We start from the raw sequence: 17,608 nt of genomic DNA on the forward strand, positions 1-17,608 counted from the left end.
GAAAGAGCTCTTAGATTCCATGATAATGAAAGTAAATTGACATTGTGAGATATGTACCATTACAACACACAGTTTACCAAACTTAATTTGGTTCGAGTAGCATCAACCATGCTTCAACTAATGTACACATTGTTCCAAACACTCACTGGTCCACTGATAAGAGTCCAGTTACCCAACAACCGCACAAGTCCTGCTGTATGGTGTTTTTCCAATCACATATTATTTTGTACGTTAGCTTTTAAAGTTTGAACATCCTCAAAGACTAGTCAGCAAAACAATTTTTAGACGGAATTACTTATTTGGTAATGATTTAAAGACACTGGACACTATTGGAATATGTCAAAAACAGGTCCTCTCACTTGGTGTATCTATACATAATGCATAAAATAACAAACCTGTGAAAATTTGAGCTCAATTGGTCGTCGAAGTTGCGAGATATGAAATAAATAAAAAACACCCTTGTCACACGAAGTTGTGTGCATTCAGATGCTTGATTTCGAGACCTCAAATTCTAAACTTGAGGTCTTGAAATCAAATTCCTGGAAACTTATTTCTTTCTAGAAAACTACGTCATTAGAGGGAGCCTTTTCTCACTATGTTTTATACTATCAACCTCTCCCCATTACTTGTTACCAATAAAGGTTTTATGCTAATAATTATTTTGAGTAATTACCAATAGTATCCACTGCCTTTAAAAGAAAGATAGATAAAAGTAAATGCTATGAATATTAATAATAATAGGCCTATAAAGTCAATTTGCTGAGAATATAGCAACAAAACTTACATCAATGGTTGAATCGATCCACCTTTAGCGAGGTGACAACCAGGAGATACCAAACTCTGCCTGCAGTGTTTGCAAACGGACATCAACCCTCAACAATCTGAGAAATAATTCATGAACAACTTTTCAGATTCAATATTTTTTTGGAGGAAAAATTATCCAAACCAATATTACTCGGAAGAGAATCCTGTCTCAAAATATACTTTCAACAGCTGCAGTGCTTCCCACCAAGGATATTTTTATGGTAATAAATTTGTGGAGTATTTACCAATCTATGACCCTACCTTAAAGTTTGTTTATTGTCATCTATTCCCACTGACCTTGCCTTTCTCTTTGTGTTTGTTTACCTGTTTCTGCCCATTGTCTTAGAGATATAACCTTTTATTGATTATGGATGCGTGTACTTGTATCCTTTGCCAACGTAGCCTTTAGAATGTCATCTCGCCATCACTCTCACTCTTCATTATATTACCATTACTTAACACATACATGTATTGACATTTACATGTGCCTGTAAGTTAGTGACCCAAATATGAACTACTACAGTTCCATGAATTACGTGTTTGAGCAACAATATAATCCAAGCCGTCTTTCAACGCCGGGAACAATCCATTGTTCTCAGGGCGCAGTATATTTTCTTGAATACTTGCCAATATTATACGCCCCCGCTCTATTCCAACCCTGGAATGTACACAGGTTATGGGTAGGTACATGTACATGTAATGTACAAGAGTGACGTACAATACAAGTGCCCATATCATGTAAAAAGTAAGAGTTATTTGACAGTTTTGCAGAATGTTTTACTACTGTGTTTGATAATAAATGTTTACCCAAACATTGACCCCTTTATTCTCAATCTTGTCAACATCGATGACAATGGGAACAAAAGGTCCACAACAAAGGAGTTTAAAGGGTGTGTACAACATTTGTACTTGTTGTTGTAAGATTGAAAGTTGTTCATTGATTTACACATTATTTGTAAAACTTCCTGAGGTGCTATAGTTTTTGAGAAGGGAGTAAAACAGTTAGATTTGATCCTGTGCGACTGAAATCTGATGTTTGAAAACAGTAAAGACAGTGAAAAAAAGTGATGGGGTTTTTCACTTTTTTTTCTCACCGGTTCACTTACTAATTACCTTTTCTCCCTCTTCTTGCCTTTGATTTTGTCCTTTTTGTTTCCAACTTCTTTTGGTCAAATTAGCTCTTTCCCTAAAACTCCCGCTCCCCCTTTCCTTAGTCATTGGTCATCCCTCGTTTTTTCTTAGTGCTTTCTGGCTTGTGGTTCCTTTTTCATGTATACTTGACTGCGTCTGTTTATAAGCGTGTTGTCATACAGCCTTTGAGATAGACTGCTAGGGTTGAAACCTAAACTCATTAACAATTGTTGTGTAATTTTTCAAATGAATTTTTTAATCAGTGTCAATTTATATGCAATTCAGTCTTCTGTTTGTGAGGTATTTTTTAGTACGAAATAATAAATAAACCATTTGTCTATCTATCTATCTATCTAGTTATCTATTTATCTATCTGTCTATATATCTATCTATCTATCTATCTATCTATCTATTTATCTATCTATCTATCTATCTATCTATCTATCTATCTATCTATCTATCTATCTATCTATCTATCTATCTATCTATCTATCTATCTATCTATCTATCTATCTATCTATCTATCTGTCTATCTTGTACAAAACAAGTTTTGATTGTTTATATCAATCTGTTTCTATCATTCGTAACTTGAACGTATGACTTCTGAGGAATGTCCCATCACGCAAATAATTCAAATTTTTACTAAATGAGGTTTAGCCAAATGTGCCAAAAGATCCACATCTACATGTACCTTTAGGTCCAATATTGACCCTATTAAAGGAATTTGCATGAGAAAATCTTCAATGAATTGTCTTGTGTCCACTAGCTGTTTTTATTTAAAACATTTATGTTACATGACTGTGGTTGTTCATTTTGAAACTGCATCTTCTATTAAATTTCTTTCAAATAAAATAAATAAGATAAATATATACTTGCTGATAAAAATTGATATAATTTTTTTCCGTGAAGATCGGTTCATGCACCTAAAGTTGTTTTTATTTTATTAGATTAATAAAGATATTGTACAGTACCAACACTGCCCAGGATTTAATTTGACTTGAGTTGTTTTTATTTGCTCAGTTTGGGTGAAAGTCCTCCAGGTCAGTCTGAACAAAAAAATCACCCTGGAAACATTTTTATCAATCAGTCAATCTACCCTCGAATTTAATTACAGTTTCCAAAGCCTTTTAGCATTTGATTATTATTTGCAACTGTTCATCTTAAAACGTTGGAACTGTAAGCAGTAACTCCAGAAAAGCTGATAATGTTACTGACCTAGAAATAATATTTGGGTGACAAGAAGCTTTGGTAATCCACCGGAAATATTTGACAATTTGATTACTTCCACTAGATCGGGTCTTGAGTTGGACATAAATGATGATCTTGAGTTTACGGTTCATGTGTAGTTCATGTACACTATGATATGCAGTTCATGTAAACTATTATGCGCAGTTCATGTAAACTATGATATGCAGTTCATGTACACAATGAAATGCAGCCAATTCCAATACTCTAAACTTTTACTTGGCACTGCAGAGTAAGTTCTCCCAAGGTTTCTTTCTTCAAAATTAGGGGGCATTCTGGATTAAAAATGTTTGGTAAAATTGGCTGAAGCACGCTGAATTAAAACAAGGTATTTGGAATGTTTTCTACTTGACGTTTACCTAGGTTTTAAAAGACCTACTGTCCCTGTGCAATCTGGACAATTCTATTTGGTTTTCTCTTGAGGTTTTTTTGAGAGAAAAAATAAATAATAATAAAAAATTGTTAAGTTGTTGACGAGTGGTGTTCGGTGTTAGACTCAACTCAACTTGCATTGTATATTGCGTAGTTGGATTTACATACAGTCCTGTTATGCATTCAATGGTAATTTGATTGAGCTATGGTGGGCGAAGCACAATAATGGCACAGTGCCAACAAGTCAATCATAAATGAACCTAATGCACCTGGGAGTTTCTTTCCCTGTATGTTATGCAGTATCAATGCATCCAGGGACAGTTTCCCTTTATGTTATTCAGTATCATGCGCATTCAGGACGATGTGCGCACACGGACGCTCATCATATCTTGACTCTGAAAATGGCAGGCCATGGGTAGGCAGTTAGCCTTTAGTGTGTGACGACAATTACAAGGTGTTTAGTGACAGCCATGATATTTTCCCTACTTATTATAGTCAATTTCCAATTTTGTTTGCCCTTAAAAAAATCCAAACAATGTTGTGATTAAATAGCCCAAAGTTCTATTAACGCCTACACTATGTGTCAATGGAGGTCATCCCTTGTACTGAATGAAATTGTCCAACTGATTTCTAATGGCCGATTCATAAATACATAAGACAGTTTATCCATTCTGATTGGTTGAGAGGGCATCACTAGGGGTTGTTTGAACGGATGATATAACACCAGTAAAAAGTGTTATAACATGGGCGTGACACGTGAGCTTGCACACCTGCGCTTATAAGACAGTTTCTTCATTCCTATTGGTCGAGAGCAACTGCTGAGACAGTTGTGCCACATCACACGATACGCGCGACGGGGGGGGGGAAGACAACCATTGTTGAACAGCCCTAGATGTTGCATCAGTTTGCTGTGAATGAGTTACGTTCTTCCTCCATGCGTGTACAAAGGTCCATTCTATGGTAACAGAGTCAAGTACAGATTCCCAAGGCTACGTTATTGACTTGCGTATAATACAGGCTTCCTCCGCCTTGGATTACACTGAAACTATTGACAAGATGTTTATGCTGAAACCTCGGGTTGAAGTGACCTACATTCCAGGGCATTCATTACCCTTGGCCTGGGGTCACCAAGCTTCCAGGAAAGGGGTAAATAGTTAGCGTGGGTAGTTAAGTTTGGCATCTGACCAATCAAATCCTACAGGAAGGGACGTCAGGAAGGGATGAGGATGGGTAGTCAACAACAACCATTCTTGTCCGAAAGTGAAATCAATTTTATTTAATGCTTTTAATTCTCAAATGAATACAAAGGGGAAAAAAAGGAAAAAACTAGAACAAGTACGGTATATGGATGCATGTATCATGTATTTGTACTGTAGCTGAGTTATTAACGATAGTGTTCCAGTCTGTATTGTTGTTTTCATGCTATAAAATCCCCAGGGAATAACAGCAAGCCCATCACACTTGGATCCTTTACCCCTGATCTCCAGGGCAAAGGGCATACCTCGGGGAATGGCCACCCCTGCTCTACAAGAGGGGTAAACTCCTGGAGTATACTTATAAGTCAAAGCGTGCAGCCTGAGCCCTGTGGAATGGGGACCTAGGTGGGGGACAGTGGGGTTAAAGACGTCTGGGGCCTCCCCAGGGCTGCATTTTAGAGATACAATTTGAACAGGGCTTTTGCAACTTTGATATCTAAATATTGTCAAGTTCAATTAGTGTTTCACTTCGCAAGTTGGCTTTATTGCAAGGGGCTCAAAAGGGGGGGGATGGGTTAAGGGGGTCCAGAAGACCTCAGGGCCTGCAGCTAAAAGTTTCCATTGGACAAGAAAAGACCAGAGAATGAAACTGAAAACAAATTTCTGCACAGTTTAAGTTTTTTGTTTTGTTTTTTTATATATTTTTTATATATATAAGCATAACAAGAATATTTTGTGGTGAGTATATTTCAAAACTCAAAAGAGCTGGAACATGTTTCAGAGACTCAAAGTCAGCGTTTGAAAATTATTTATTTATTTATTTGATTGATACTGAAAGATATACAGTGATATAAATTGAGATCAGACAAATGTTTTTAGAGTAGGTAAATGGAGACAGATGGATACATCAGCAGTCATCTGAAGGAAATTGATGGAATAATATTTGCGAAATGACTTTTATGAGTAAATAAGTTTCAACAATAGTTTATTTACGATTGCCTCAAGCAACATAATCGTCCTTTTCCTTTAGACATCTAGTATTGGGCTAAGGTAGCGCCTGCTTAACGCCATGGTAAGCAATTTTTCGCAGTTAATTAGTGCGTAGGTTTGAAAGGAAATCAAGTATTCAGCTGGCGCATTCACCATGGGTTTCATTTGTTTACTCACAGTATTCAGCGCCTGAAATAAGCGTGCCTTTTCCTGCGCTTTCAGTTTTCAAAGCCTGTTCAGCATCAACATGGGGGACTGGTGTGTGTTGCTTTAGGGTGTTCTGGTTGTGCTATCGTTACATGTAATAGGTCCTATACAAGTGCCGACTGTTTTGAATTGGTGCAGATAAAACACTTTTTGGGGTGATAATTAGCAAGGATTGCCTCCTTGAACAGCTCCTGAAAAAACAGCTTCTTGGCTTTCTGAGGAAGTGCATCCCAGTCACTCAATGTCAGTTTGCCAGAATCTATATTGTTATCATAATGTGAATGTACATGTAGATGAGTTCAGTGGTATGAAATGGGAATGACATAGGATGCACAGACTCAGTAATTAGCTGTGCATTGGTTAGAAATAATACGAAATTGAGAAAACATTAAAGGAACACGTTGCCTTGGATCGGACGAGTTGGTCAAAACAAAAGCGTTTGTAACCGTATTTTATAAAATGCATATGGTTGGAAAGATGTTTTAAAAGTAGAATACAATGATCCACACAAGTTTGCCTCGAAATTGCGTGGTTTTCCTTCTACTGTGCGAACTAACATGGTCGGCCATTTATGGGAGTCAAAATTTTGACCCCCATAAATGGCCGACGTGTTAGTCGACAAGGTAAAAGGAAAACCACGCAATTTCGAGGCATGTTTGTGTGGATCATTGTATTCTACTTTTACAACATCTTTCTACCCATATGCATTTTTTAATAAACGGTTACAAACGCTTTTCAAAGACCAACTCGACCGATCTAAGGCAACGTGTTCCTTTAATCAGTATCATAACAGCAATAACAATATCGAACATTAATAGATCAAACAATGGTAATTTTCTAGGTGTTCCGCCAAGCACAACGCTCGGCCAATGACAAGTCTCCCTGTCACCTCAGTTCGAGTTTGATGTAAGGGGTCGATACACCGAGGAAACAGTTAAACTGTGTTGGTCTATTTTAAAATACAATGTCATAACAAACTACATGTAAACCAACCAGATTTGATCCTTGCTCTTCGAACTACATAACATGGCACAATCTAGGGGTTTGGCCCAATGGTATCTGGCAGTGGCTGCAGAATGTGCCACAGCAGCACTTTTAAAAGGTGCTGTATAAATGGGCCTATTAACTCAAAAAATAGGCTCTGCTTATCCTGTTGGAAAAACAAACAAATAATGAACGCTTTGATACTAACCCCTAAGGGTGTGGTTAAAGCAGTTTATAACAACCCAGTATTATTATTATTATTATTCGCACCCAATGAAGCCCCAAACGGCAGGAGCCAATCTTTCTCTTAACGCTGCAGTGGGTTCTTTTACATGCATTACACAATATTCAGGACCTTGACTCTGTGCACCATCCCAAGGACAAAGTAATCAAAGTTAAAGTGTCTTGCTCAAGGACCGAGTGTCATAACTGGTACTTTGCTGATCAGAACACCAGAACTTGAGTTCCGTGCACTAGTCCCTTCAGTCGTGACACCCCTTACTGAATGCTTACACGTACATGTATTCCATTGTAGTTTGCCAAATGAATTGCATCATTGGTGGTGTGTTATTTACATGTAGCTTTCACTTCAGTTCAAAATACTCAGTTGGTATACTCCTTGTGTGGATACAAAGGTTTCATTACAACTGTATTGTTATATTATTATTTTTGTTCTGCCATGGTTAATTTTATTTTGTGAGTTCTTAGCTCCATGTATACATAATGACCAACTGGCCTGAGGTTTTTGTTCTCGGAACATCAAAGCAATTTTCCAATATTAAAGGGAACCTTTGTGAGGAAAATTTCAATTTACACTGAAACACTTTAAGGAACAATGACCGTGGCCGTGGAGGGAATTAGCTCCTTGGCTCTGTGCAATATCAGGCTTGAACGGTTGGAGTCTATTGTTTACATGCTAGACTTTTTATAGGGAATATACATGTACCAGGCTTGATGTTGTTCCTACATACATCATTTACTTCAGTCTGTTTTACAGGGTTTTTTAGTATATTGACTGAAAAGTCTAGCTATTACTGACGTAAAGCCAGCATGTAGACAAGTCAACTTTTGCTTGATACAATATTTTTACCCTTTAATATCATGCCTGATACACTTTGTACAATAGTTCATGATATAATGCTTTGTTTTAAAATATCTCTTCATATGTCTAATTCACTTTTTATAATGACTCATTATTAGGCCTGTCACATTATCAGTCATATTCATTGTGGCATCAGGTATCATAATATCTAGATAATTAGTATGATTTATGGGAGCTTAAAGTCATGTAGAATATGTGAATATCTCTTATCCACTCCAATTTCCTTTTGATAAGCAGTAAGCACTCAATCATCAACTCAGGAGATTCGGTAATTGCTTTATTAAAGTCACATTACTGTATTGGAAAATGATGTCAATTGTTCATTTGACAAGTAAAGGAAAAATGATGCGTTTATAGGGTTCTCCGAAAACTTGGGGGGTGGGGGGGGGGGGGACACACACATTCTAAACCAACAGTTTTTTAAGTTTCGATTTAACACATTTAGTTGAAACAAGGTCATCAGTGTGTATTTAGCTGGATTTCTACATTTTGTTTTAAATGGTCTTCTTTGCAACATGGAACATTTAAATTTGTTTTGTTTTATGGTTTAAATTAATTCTTTCCTGATCTAAAAAAGAAAATATTTGCTCACTTTAAGAGGACATATTTTGGATGTGCATCAGCTGTGTTTTGTGCATATTGACCTGATGCATTTCAGCCTGATGCTAGTTTGTGCATTGTAGGGAAAAACCCTAACATCCAGGGATAAGAAATGTCAGACTTTTAACTGAATTTAGACTTTTATCAAATCAGCCTGGTGAACAAAAATGCTGTATTTTTCTTCAGATTTAATAAGTCTGGCTTTTTGATCTACATCTCTAGCACTGAGGGCACTGTTCCCAAAGATCCTTGAATCAATAACTCCAGGGGTGAACAAAAGGACGGTAGAAATATCATCATTTGAACGACCTCCAATATCTGGATCCCAGTTTCAGACTGTTTTATCAAAAGAGACTTCATCCCTGCACATTGATCTTACTTTAATTTTTGCAATTTTATTTTTCTTCACAATTTTGTCCTTATTCTTTGTGTACAGCACCTCTGAGCAACCTTCATGTACTACCTCAATACATAGAAGCCGTTGTGAATGGATCTGCAAGATTAAGATGTGATTATTCAGCCCACTTGTTGTACCATCCAGTTCGATGGAAGAAAGATGGAGAGAACTTGGCAGAAAGTCCCAGGTACTTTAAGGGGTTTTGGTACCTTTTGTAAATGAAGTTTTGGGCGATTACACAAATCCTACTCACTGTGATTGAATATGTATGTAATATAATTTACAGCTTCATATTAGTCATCAAGTTTGTCAGGGAAAAAACACAGTGAAAATCACAAACCAATGCTTTAGGAGAGTCATTTAAATGTGCTAAAATAATTTTGGCCTCACTGAGACAAAAAAATATTTTTGGTGAATTGTTTTACCCACTTCTCAAAAATTACAGTACCCCGGTAAGTAATATTTTAAGGGAAACTTCTACCATCATTGTCTTTAAACTGTGTAAGTTTAGTTTAAATCTGTGGACGTTTGTGTTTTGTGTAGTGCAAAAAATACCTGAATCATTTAAGTAAATTGATTGAAGTTATTACTTTTATCAATATCTTAAAATAAACAATAACAGGAACAGCTACTTTCACTTATCAAGTATTATTGTGGTTAAAAATGCATCCTTTTACTTATCTTGTGATTTAAAAACATTTATGGCTATTTTCATTATGTATTTACCCTATCTAGCGCAACCCATAGAAATCTAACTGCATGTTTCATTTGATTCTGTTGGACTGAGGACTGTATTATAGTAAATTGATCGTGCTTTACATGGGATCAGGCATACCACCATAATCAGAGTCCAACAGTTTGGGTGTTGGGTAACTGAATGGTGTTGGACTTAGGACTGCACTGGTAAACTGACCATGCTTTACATGGGATCAGGCATACCACCATAATCAGAGTCCAACAGTTTGGGTGTTGAGTTACTGAATGGTGTTGGACATGAGAACCTTGCACTAGTAAAACTGATTATGCTTTACATGGGTACAGGCGTTACACCATAATCAAACAGGTTGGATGTTAAGTTGCTGATTTGTGTTTTATTAAACCATAAAGTTAATCAATGCAGCACCCACTCCACTACTGAAAGACAAAAACTGAGTATATAGTGCTTAATACACATGAGTTTAAGGGCAAAACCACCATTGTATCAACAAATAATTTGACATTTTCAAAACAGAAGTTTTGCCTGTTATTGTAGATCTTCTGATTTGCAATTTTTTAACGTGATTGTTCATGTTTGCTGGCAAATAAAATGAAATGAAATGAAAAAGTTTACAAGGTCAAATGACACCTATTTAAGTAATGAGTTTTGGCATGTTTTTGTTAGTGTACAAATCCAAATAGTTTGTTGATACCTCCCCGTAAATTTTATGTATTGATACAAATTACTACCATCACTTCATTTTTTACGTGACATTTAAAAAGTGCTTGCATGTTATTGTTAGGGCCTTGTTATTGTTGTGCACCTGGTTCCATAAAGTTGCCCCACAATCAGTTTAAAAATGTAGTGAAAACTTACTCAATCAATCATTTATGACACTCACAACAAAGCTGGTTTAGTAACGTGGCATGTTCGTGCTTTACAAAGATTAAATGCAAGTTAGTTTCTTGGTTTTATACGACACAGTCAGTTATGTTAGATGGTATTATGTTAGATGGTATTATTCATGATCCCAAATGATAACCCATTTAAGGGAATGTTATGATCCCCTGGCTGCCACTTCCCAGGTTTTATTGTAAAATTGGTTTGATACAAACTTGATCCCTGGCTACCCCTGGCAGCTAATGGCAGTTGAAGGTTGTATCATATGGCTTCTGACTGGCATCCTGACATGCCTGAACAAAGATATTGAAAAAACAGGGGGACTGCCAACATACATTGTAGGGCTAAAAAGCTCAGTTGGTTGAGCGCAACATTAATCCGGAGGTCGTTGGTTCAAATCTCGCTCTAGTAAGTTTTCTTTGTTCAACCCCAAAGTACATTATTATTTGAATATATATAGTACAGACATGGTACTTCTCACTTTAGTTATTTGTAAGAAAGACTCTAAAATCTGGCTGGTACTTTTTAATTTTTTTATTATAGCATACAGTCAGGTTATGGGGCGAGGATGTAGGCAAAGCCTGCCACCATGGGCGAAGGCTGTCTTATTTAGTGTGATTTCTTGTTGTTTAAATTTTATATCTTGTTACTGTATTTTTCCTGTGACAGTAATACATTAAATAAAATGAAACAAACTCATGGAATAGTCGTTGTATGGAAATATAGTATGAATAAAAACCACAAGGGAAACTGACTGGGTAAATTTGTACAACGACCTCCAGATTAACGTGCCGGCGCTCTACCAACTGAGCTATCTAGCCCTATATTGGCGGTGTCCCTATTTTGTCTATCTTTGTTCGGGGTGCCAGTCGGAAGCCATACAACCGTTAACTGCCGTGTAGCCAGGGATCACACCCAAATTACGATACACCCTGGGAAGCGGCAGCTAGGGGATCATCTTAAGGGGATGCGACTTTTAGTCAATTCTTTGTTCAACACCAGAAATATAATATGAGTAGTTATAGTGCCCTAGCATATTCACCTTGTTTGCATTACACCTTGTTTACATATACACTAATTCCATACAACATGGAATTAAGATATTTTTCTGAAGCCAGTTTACATGTACATCGGAACTGTTTGTTGTCCCTAAGGTAAAGACCAGCCCTGGGCACGGGGTTAAATGTTTTTGAAGTCTGAGTAAATCTTTTCACATTCTGAAACTAGCCTGAACTGTAACCTACTTCTGTTTCTCCCTCTTTTTCATATCAGATACACATTACTCAACGAGGGAGTCCTACAGATTTACCCAGTCCTCCGTCAGGATGCTGGTGACTACCAGTGTATCACCGGTTACCAAGCACAGTCTCAGACATGGAGTAACTCATCTCAGGTGGTTGTCATTGAGCACTGTGTGAATACATCAGCTGGATGTGGAGAGGATTTGATTGTAGCTGGCCCTAAGGGCATCCAGCTGAATCGACCTGAGAGGGTCGTCTTAGAATGTTTGGCTGCTGGAAACTGGGTCAATATCACATGGAGTTGGACAGGTTAATAAACAAACTCATTGCAGTTCTTGTACACAACCACCATTATGCGTACACTAATACCAAATACAACAGATAAATAACTTTTTATTGATCAGTGACAGCGATTGTTAAATGATATAACCTTTAGATGACTGCTATACATCAGAGGTTTTCAAACTGTTGTTAAGAAAATGGATGTGAAACAAAATGTGTACCCTCCACATTTTTGTAGGTCTATATGTATTCAAGATTCAGGCTCTTATGATTTATCAAATTGTGTTTAATACATGTAGATGTACCAACATGTATAAACATGCAGGCCTATCAAGAAGGATGCAAGTAGTTAAATCAGGGGGGGGGAGTTAAGGCACAGAACTGGTTTTAGAGGCTTGACTGATACTTGTTGAAACATTTAAAGTTGAAAGTTGAAAACCAATGCTACATCAGGCCTTGAAATAACCTACATCATTTGCCATGATGTCCTTTGTTTTTACTGATGGTGCTTTCTGCAAGGTTCCAATACATTTTCACAAAGAAGTGTCCCTTACTAGAGGGAAATTGCTACACCCCTTGAAGAGCGCATGTTCACAAATGTTTGATCTGTAACAGAAACAGCACCATTTATCCAATGTGAAGGAAGGAAGAGTTGTACCAAGTATTCCATGCAGCTAAAAGGTTGTTTCACACCATGCTTATTGTTATAGAAAATTTCCCAAGTCCATTTAGTAAGAAGTTTTTTTAACAGGGAAACAAGAGTGAAATAGATTAATCTTTGATTTACAGGTGGGAAGCAGCTGCCGTCTGGTCGCCATGGTCTCTTAGGACATGGTAACCTTGAGCTTACCGACCTATCTCCAAGAGACAGTGGTGTTTATACATGTACAGCAACACATACAAAGTCAGGCAATACTACTGTAGCAAGGGCAAGGCTGGAAATTACCGATTATTGTAAGTTTGCCAAGTTTTAAAGTTCTTCCACCCAAATAACACTGCAAACATCAGCATTAGTTATTGACAATTTTATTTTCAGTCAAAACAGGACTCGATTTTGGTCTTGTAGCTTACTGGGATGATACAAAAGAGCAGAATGAAACTAAGAAGAGACTAGAATCAAAATTAGATCACATTTTTATAAACTAAACTAATTTGTTTGAACAAACAATAACAGGAGGTTTTCTGGGTGATATTGAAAGCAGGATTGAAAGATAATTGTCAGACTCAACTCAACTTTTGAACATCATTCTTTTGAGACACAGATGTTGAACTAAGAAACAAGACCACTTGACCTGTACTGTCTTGAGTGTTAACTTCAGAAAGTAAACAACACTTATTTTCATGTTTTAGCATTATTTAAGCAAGTTGTAAGAAATGCCATATAGCATACATATATATAGAGATCTTTTGTTTGTGGGTAGACATCTAGATCTAAACTCAACAGATGCGTGGGAATTTCTTTCTTATGCGCTTGGGAAATCATTGAGTTCACTGTGTGTAATCATCATTTTCCGACAAACATAAAATGCGATCAAGCTAAATGAGTAGTTTGTCACAAATATTATTGCGGAAAACAGGCCAACGGGGTAAAATAGTTTTTTATTTTTCCATTTATTTTTTTTAATCTTAAATGCTAAAATGTGTATTTTATTTTTGGCAACTACCTTCATGATAAATAACTTTGAAAGAGGTTGGGCGTTGAAAGAAAGTTCAATAAACACCTTTTCAGTGTTATTCTCTCGAGGTGTTTTTACTTTCACAACTTTTGAACCAAAGGTGGTATCTCCTTGGGGTTTTATGCTCTTTTTCAAATGTATAGACCAATTCACATATTTTAATATCAAGTTACAGTTCAACGGCTTGAAAGCTTAGCAACTTGACATAAACAACAATTTGTACCTGGCCTTTACCTACATGTACGTACAACCCTCTTAGGAGCTGACTGTAATTTCAGACGTGTTGATTTGTTGTTTTGAAAGGAAATCTTCCTATTGAATGATCAGTCATTCATCATAATGATATGATCTATGCAGTAAAATATAGCAGAATACAATATGGTATCATGCAGTAAATCAACCATGACACAAACAGATTTTATTACATTCCAAGTTCATTCAACCAGTAAAACAAACTTTGAAGTTGTCTAGCTCGAAACATTGTCTCAATGAGGTTATTGAATATTACTGATATAAATGTATATGACATTTTAACGTGTATGTTGTTAATAATCAAAGCTGGAATTTCAGGGTCTGGAATTTAGGGCTTCTAGTTTTAGTGTTGGGCCAGGGTGGATTTCACATAGAGTTAGGACTAGTCTTATCTTGACTTAAAATGAGTTACTCATCCCAACTTAGGACTAGCCATATGTTTTAGTTAGGACTAGTCCTAACTCTTTGTGAAACCCACCCCAGTAAACTCAAGTCTAGCAGTCTGTGTTTTTTGTAGTTGAATAGCACATAGTACCTAATATATATATACATACATACATTGAACAAAAACATTTTTGTTTCAGATATCAATATAAACCACAAGGGAAACTGACTTGGTAAATTTTGAAATGAGTTTTGGGATTGAACAAAGAATTGACTAGAGTGGGATTCAAACCAATGACCTCCGGATTAACGTGCCGGCGCTCTACCAACTGAGCTATCTAGCCCTATATTGGCAGTGTCCCTATGTTGTCAATATCTTTGTTTGGGGATGCCAGTCAGAAGCCATACAACCGTTAACTGCCGTGTAGCCAGGGATCACACCCAAATTACGATACAACCTGGGAAGTGGGTTCGAATCCCATTCTAGTAAATTCTTTGTTCAACCCCAAAACTCAAAAAAAAAAAATGGTTCAAATGTTGAATGTCATCTTTCAATTCGTTTGAGTAATCAGGTTTATGAAATACCCATAGAGGCAAATGAGATAAATTTTCCCTTAATATAGGCTATATGACTTGGTATTTGTTCAAGTACAAACCAGATAATGAATGTTAAACTGTGTCCATATGACTTTGTATTTGTTCAAGTACAAACCAGACAATGAATGTTAAACTGTGTCCATATGACTTGGTATTTGTTCAAGTACAAACCAGATAATGAATGTTAAACTGTGTCCATATGACTTGGTATTTGTTCAAGTACAAACCAGATAATGAATGTTAAACTGTGTCCATATGACTTGGTATTTGTTCAAGTACAAACCAGATAATGAATGTTAAACTGTGTCCATATGACTTGGTATTTGTTCAAGTACAAACCAGATAATGAATGTGTCGGGAAGTCTGGTCTTGTACAAACATTTTGTTTAGTTTGTAAATATTCTGATCAACACGCCCTGTGGTCTTGTGGATTATCCCCTGCAAATTTAAGCCCTTATATTATTGAACATTTTCCCCCCATGTGTTTAGATCCACCTATCTTCACGATCCAACCAACAAGTAACATCATACGTGACTTTGGGACAGCTCGTCTTCACTGTGAAGCCATAGGTAACCCTGAGCCTGAAGTCAGCTGGTTCCTGAATGGAAACCCAGTTCATTCACCCTCACAAGTCGCTAATAATGATCTGGTTATATGGAATGTAGAGATGAACGACCAGGGAATCTATCAGTGTTTTGTGTCTAACACCGCGGGTCAGGCTCACTCCAGCGCCTTACTCTTGGTTGATGTCCCAGGTAATTAAACAGTCATAGTACTATTCTTTATGGTGTGTTTTTCCCTGCCCTTTCATTGGAAAAGTACCGTAGGCTTCCAAGTAAATTGTTTGCCCGTGTTCATTGCCTTTGGTAGTTACACAGTCATAGAAGACGATCAGAGCTTACTGATTGAAACATTGAGTTACACTGGTTCTTTTCAGAATAAACAAAATGTAAAGATTGCATTCTGGCGACCACCTCTTTGTTGCTGAGCTTGTTTAACATTTAGGTGAGGTTTGCGGTAGCACCATGTGGAAACCTCATTATGAGTAGTGCTGTTTCTGAAAAGAACCAGCGGTTTTCCGGACCAACACTACTCAAACGAGATTTACACACGATGCTACCGCAAACCTTACCTAATTATATACTTCCCCACCATGCAAAGTTTCAATTCTACATATAAAAATCTTGGTGGGTTTTTCCCCTCTATTTCAATGAAAAAGTAGCGTACCAAGGAAAGCTCATGCTCATGTACATTGACTTGGTACTCCATCAAATGTTCAAGTAGAATTGTTTAGTTGTCTCTGACAGCTAACCTTGATCACACTGCAACCCTTTTTGTCAGGTTCCCTGGTTACACAATTACACATTGACGATGATAGTTTGAATAAGGGATCAGACTATTTTGCCTTCCCCAGCCTCAGTTTGGTTACATTGGTTTGAATGGAAGGAGACAAAACATGGCTGCCCCATGATTAAAGTCGATTACCTGCATAGTGTCAGCCACAGGGGTGCCTTTTGGACCCTGTTCTAAATTTGAACACCCTGTTTTATCTGTCATTTACATGTAAACGTATTGTAAGTGATAAATTTGGACACCCAGTTTTGAAATTTCCAGCTAAAACCTTGATTGCGTGATTATTAGTGGCATCTGTGTGCTTTAAGAGATTACCTTGCAGACACAGTTACAAAATGTAGTTCCAACATCACACAAATAAACTTGACGTGCGTACTTTGAAAAAAAAAAGTCTAAACATGTGGTTGAGGTGTAAGATTTCATTGTCCACACAGCCTGAAGGAGAAAGGGGGTGTACATGTACAGACACGACAGACATGTTTTTGTGTTTTATTGTTTTTTCTCTCAAGATCGTGGTAGTGAAGTTAATGCAGCGTGGGAACTCAAAATTGTTTGTATTTACACATGACTTTGTTGTGCTGTGCTTTCTAACCAGCAGAGAAACAACATAACATAACTGTGCAGGGATTTCTAAGCGTGGGCAGTCATCAAAAGAATCCAGGTCAAATGTCAAATCCAAAGAATTTATTCCTTGTGCAATTCAAATGCATGAAAATAAATCGGTGGTGTGCTTACAAAAGTCACTTGAATTCATTTTGTATCAGAAAGTGTTAAGATAAGTTGCACATGAGAGAACGTATACAGTAATTAACACATTCAAAGTTTCAGCAACAAAGAACGTAGGATAATAGTTATTTTTTATTTTTTATTAATTTTTCGACCACTTGAAGCATTAAAAATGTTAACAAAAATCATTGATTTCCAGCGCAAACCAATAAGAGATCGCTAAAGCCCATCATAAGTCTGAACTTTGTCAAGTCAGTTCAGTGCAGATTAATCTTGACTTCAACCAGACGGAGTCTGAATTTATTTCTGAAACCCAAAGCACAGAGGAAAGCATTTGTTTCCTTCCTCCATGGTGAACAAAGTAATAATCCTATTAACAAGGGATACACAACACAAAGCTGGCATACGTTGTCATGAATAGCACTCTGTACTTATCACGTTTTTTTTGCTCAAAATACCCGGCTGTCAGAT

General features: G+C 36.9%; 1 protein-coding gene across 3 annotated transcripts in view; it reads left to right on the forward strand.

The window, feature by feature from the left end:
• Positions 1-17,608, forward strand: part of LOC139937647 (protogenin B-like) — a 47,369-nt gene that overhangs the window by 16,580 nt on the left and 13,181 nt on the right. For all 3 annotated transcript variants that reach the window (XM_071932890.1, XM_071932892.1, XM_071932891.1), the window contains exons 3-6: positions 9,068-9,215; positions 11,898-12,175; positions 12,938-13,102; positions 15,547-15,813. In XM_071932890.1, coding sequence (XP_071788991.1) covers positions 9,068-9,215; positions 11,898-12,175; positions 12,938-13,102; positions 15,547-15,813 — 858 coding nt within the window. The remainder of the gene's footprint in view (positions 1-9,067; positions 9,216-11,897; positions 12,176-12,937; positions 13,103-15,546; positions 15,814-17,608) is intronic.

Source organism: Asterias amurensis, chromosome 5, assembly GCF_032118995.1.
Source record: "Asterias amurensis chromosome 5, ASM3211899v1".
NCBI classification, from domain to species: domain Eukaryota; kingdom Metazoa; phylum Echinodermata; class Asteroidea; order Forcipulatida; family Asteriidae; genus Asterias; species Asterias amurensis.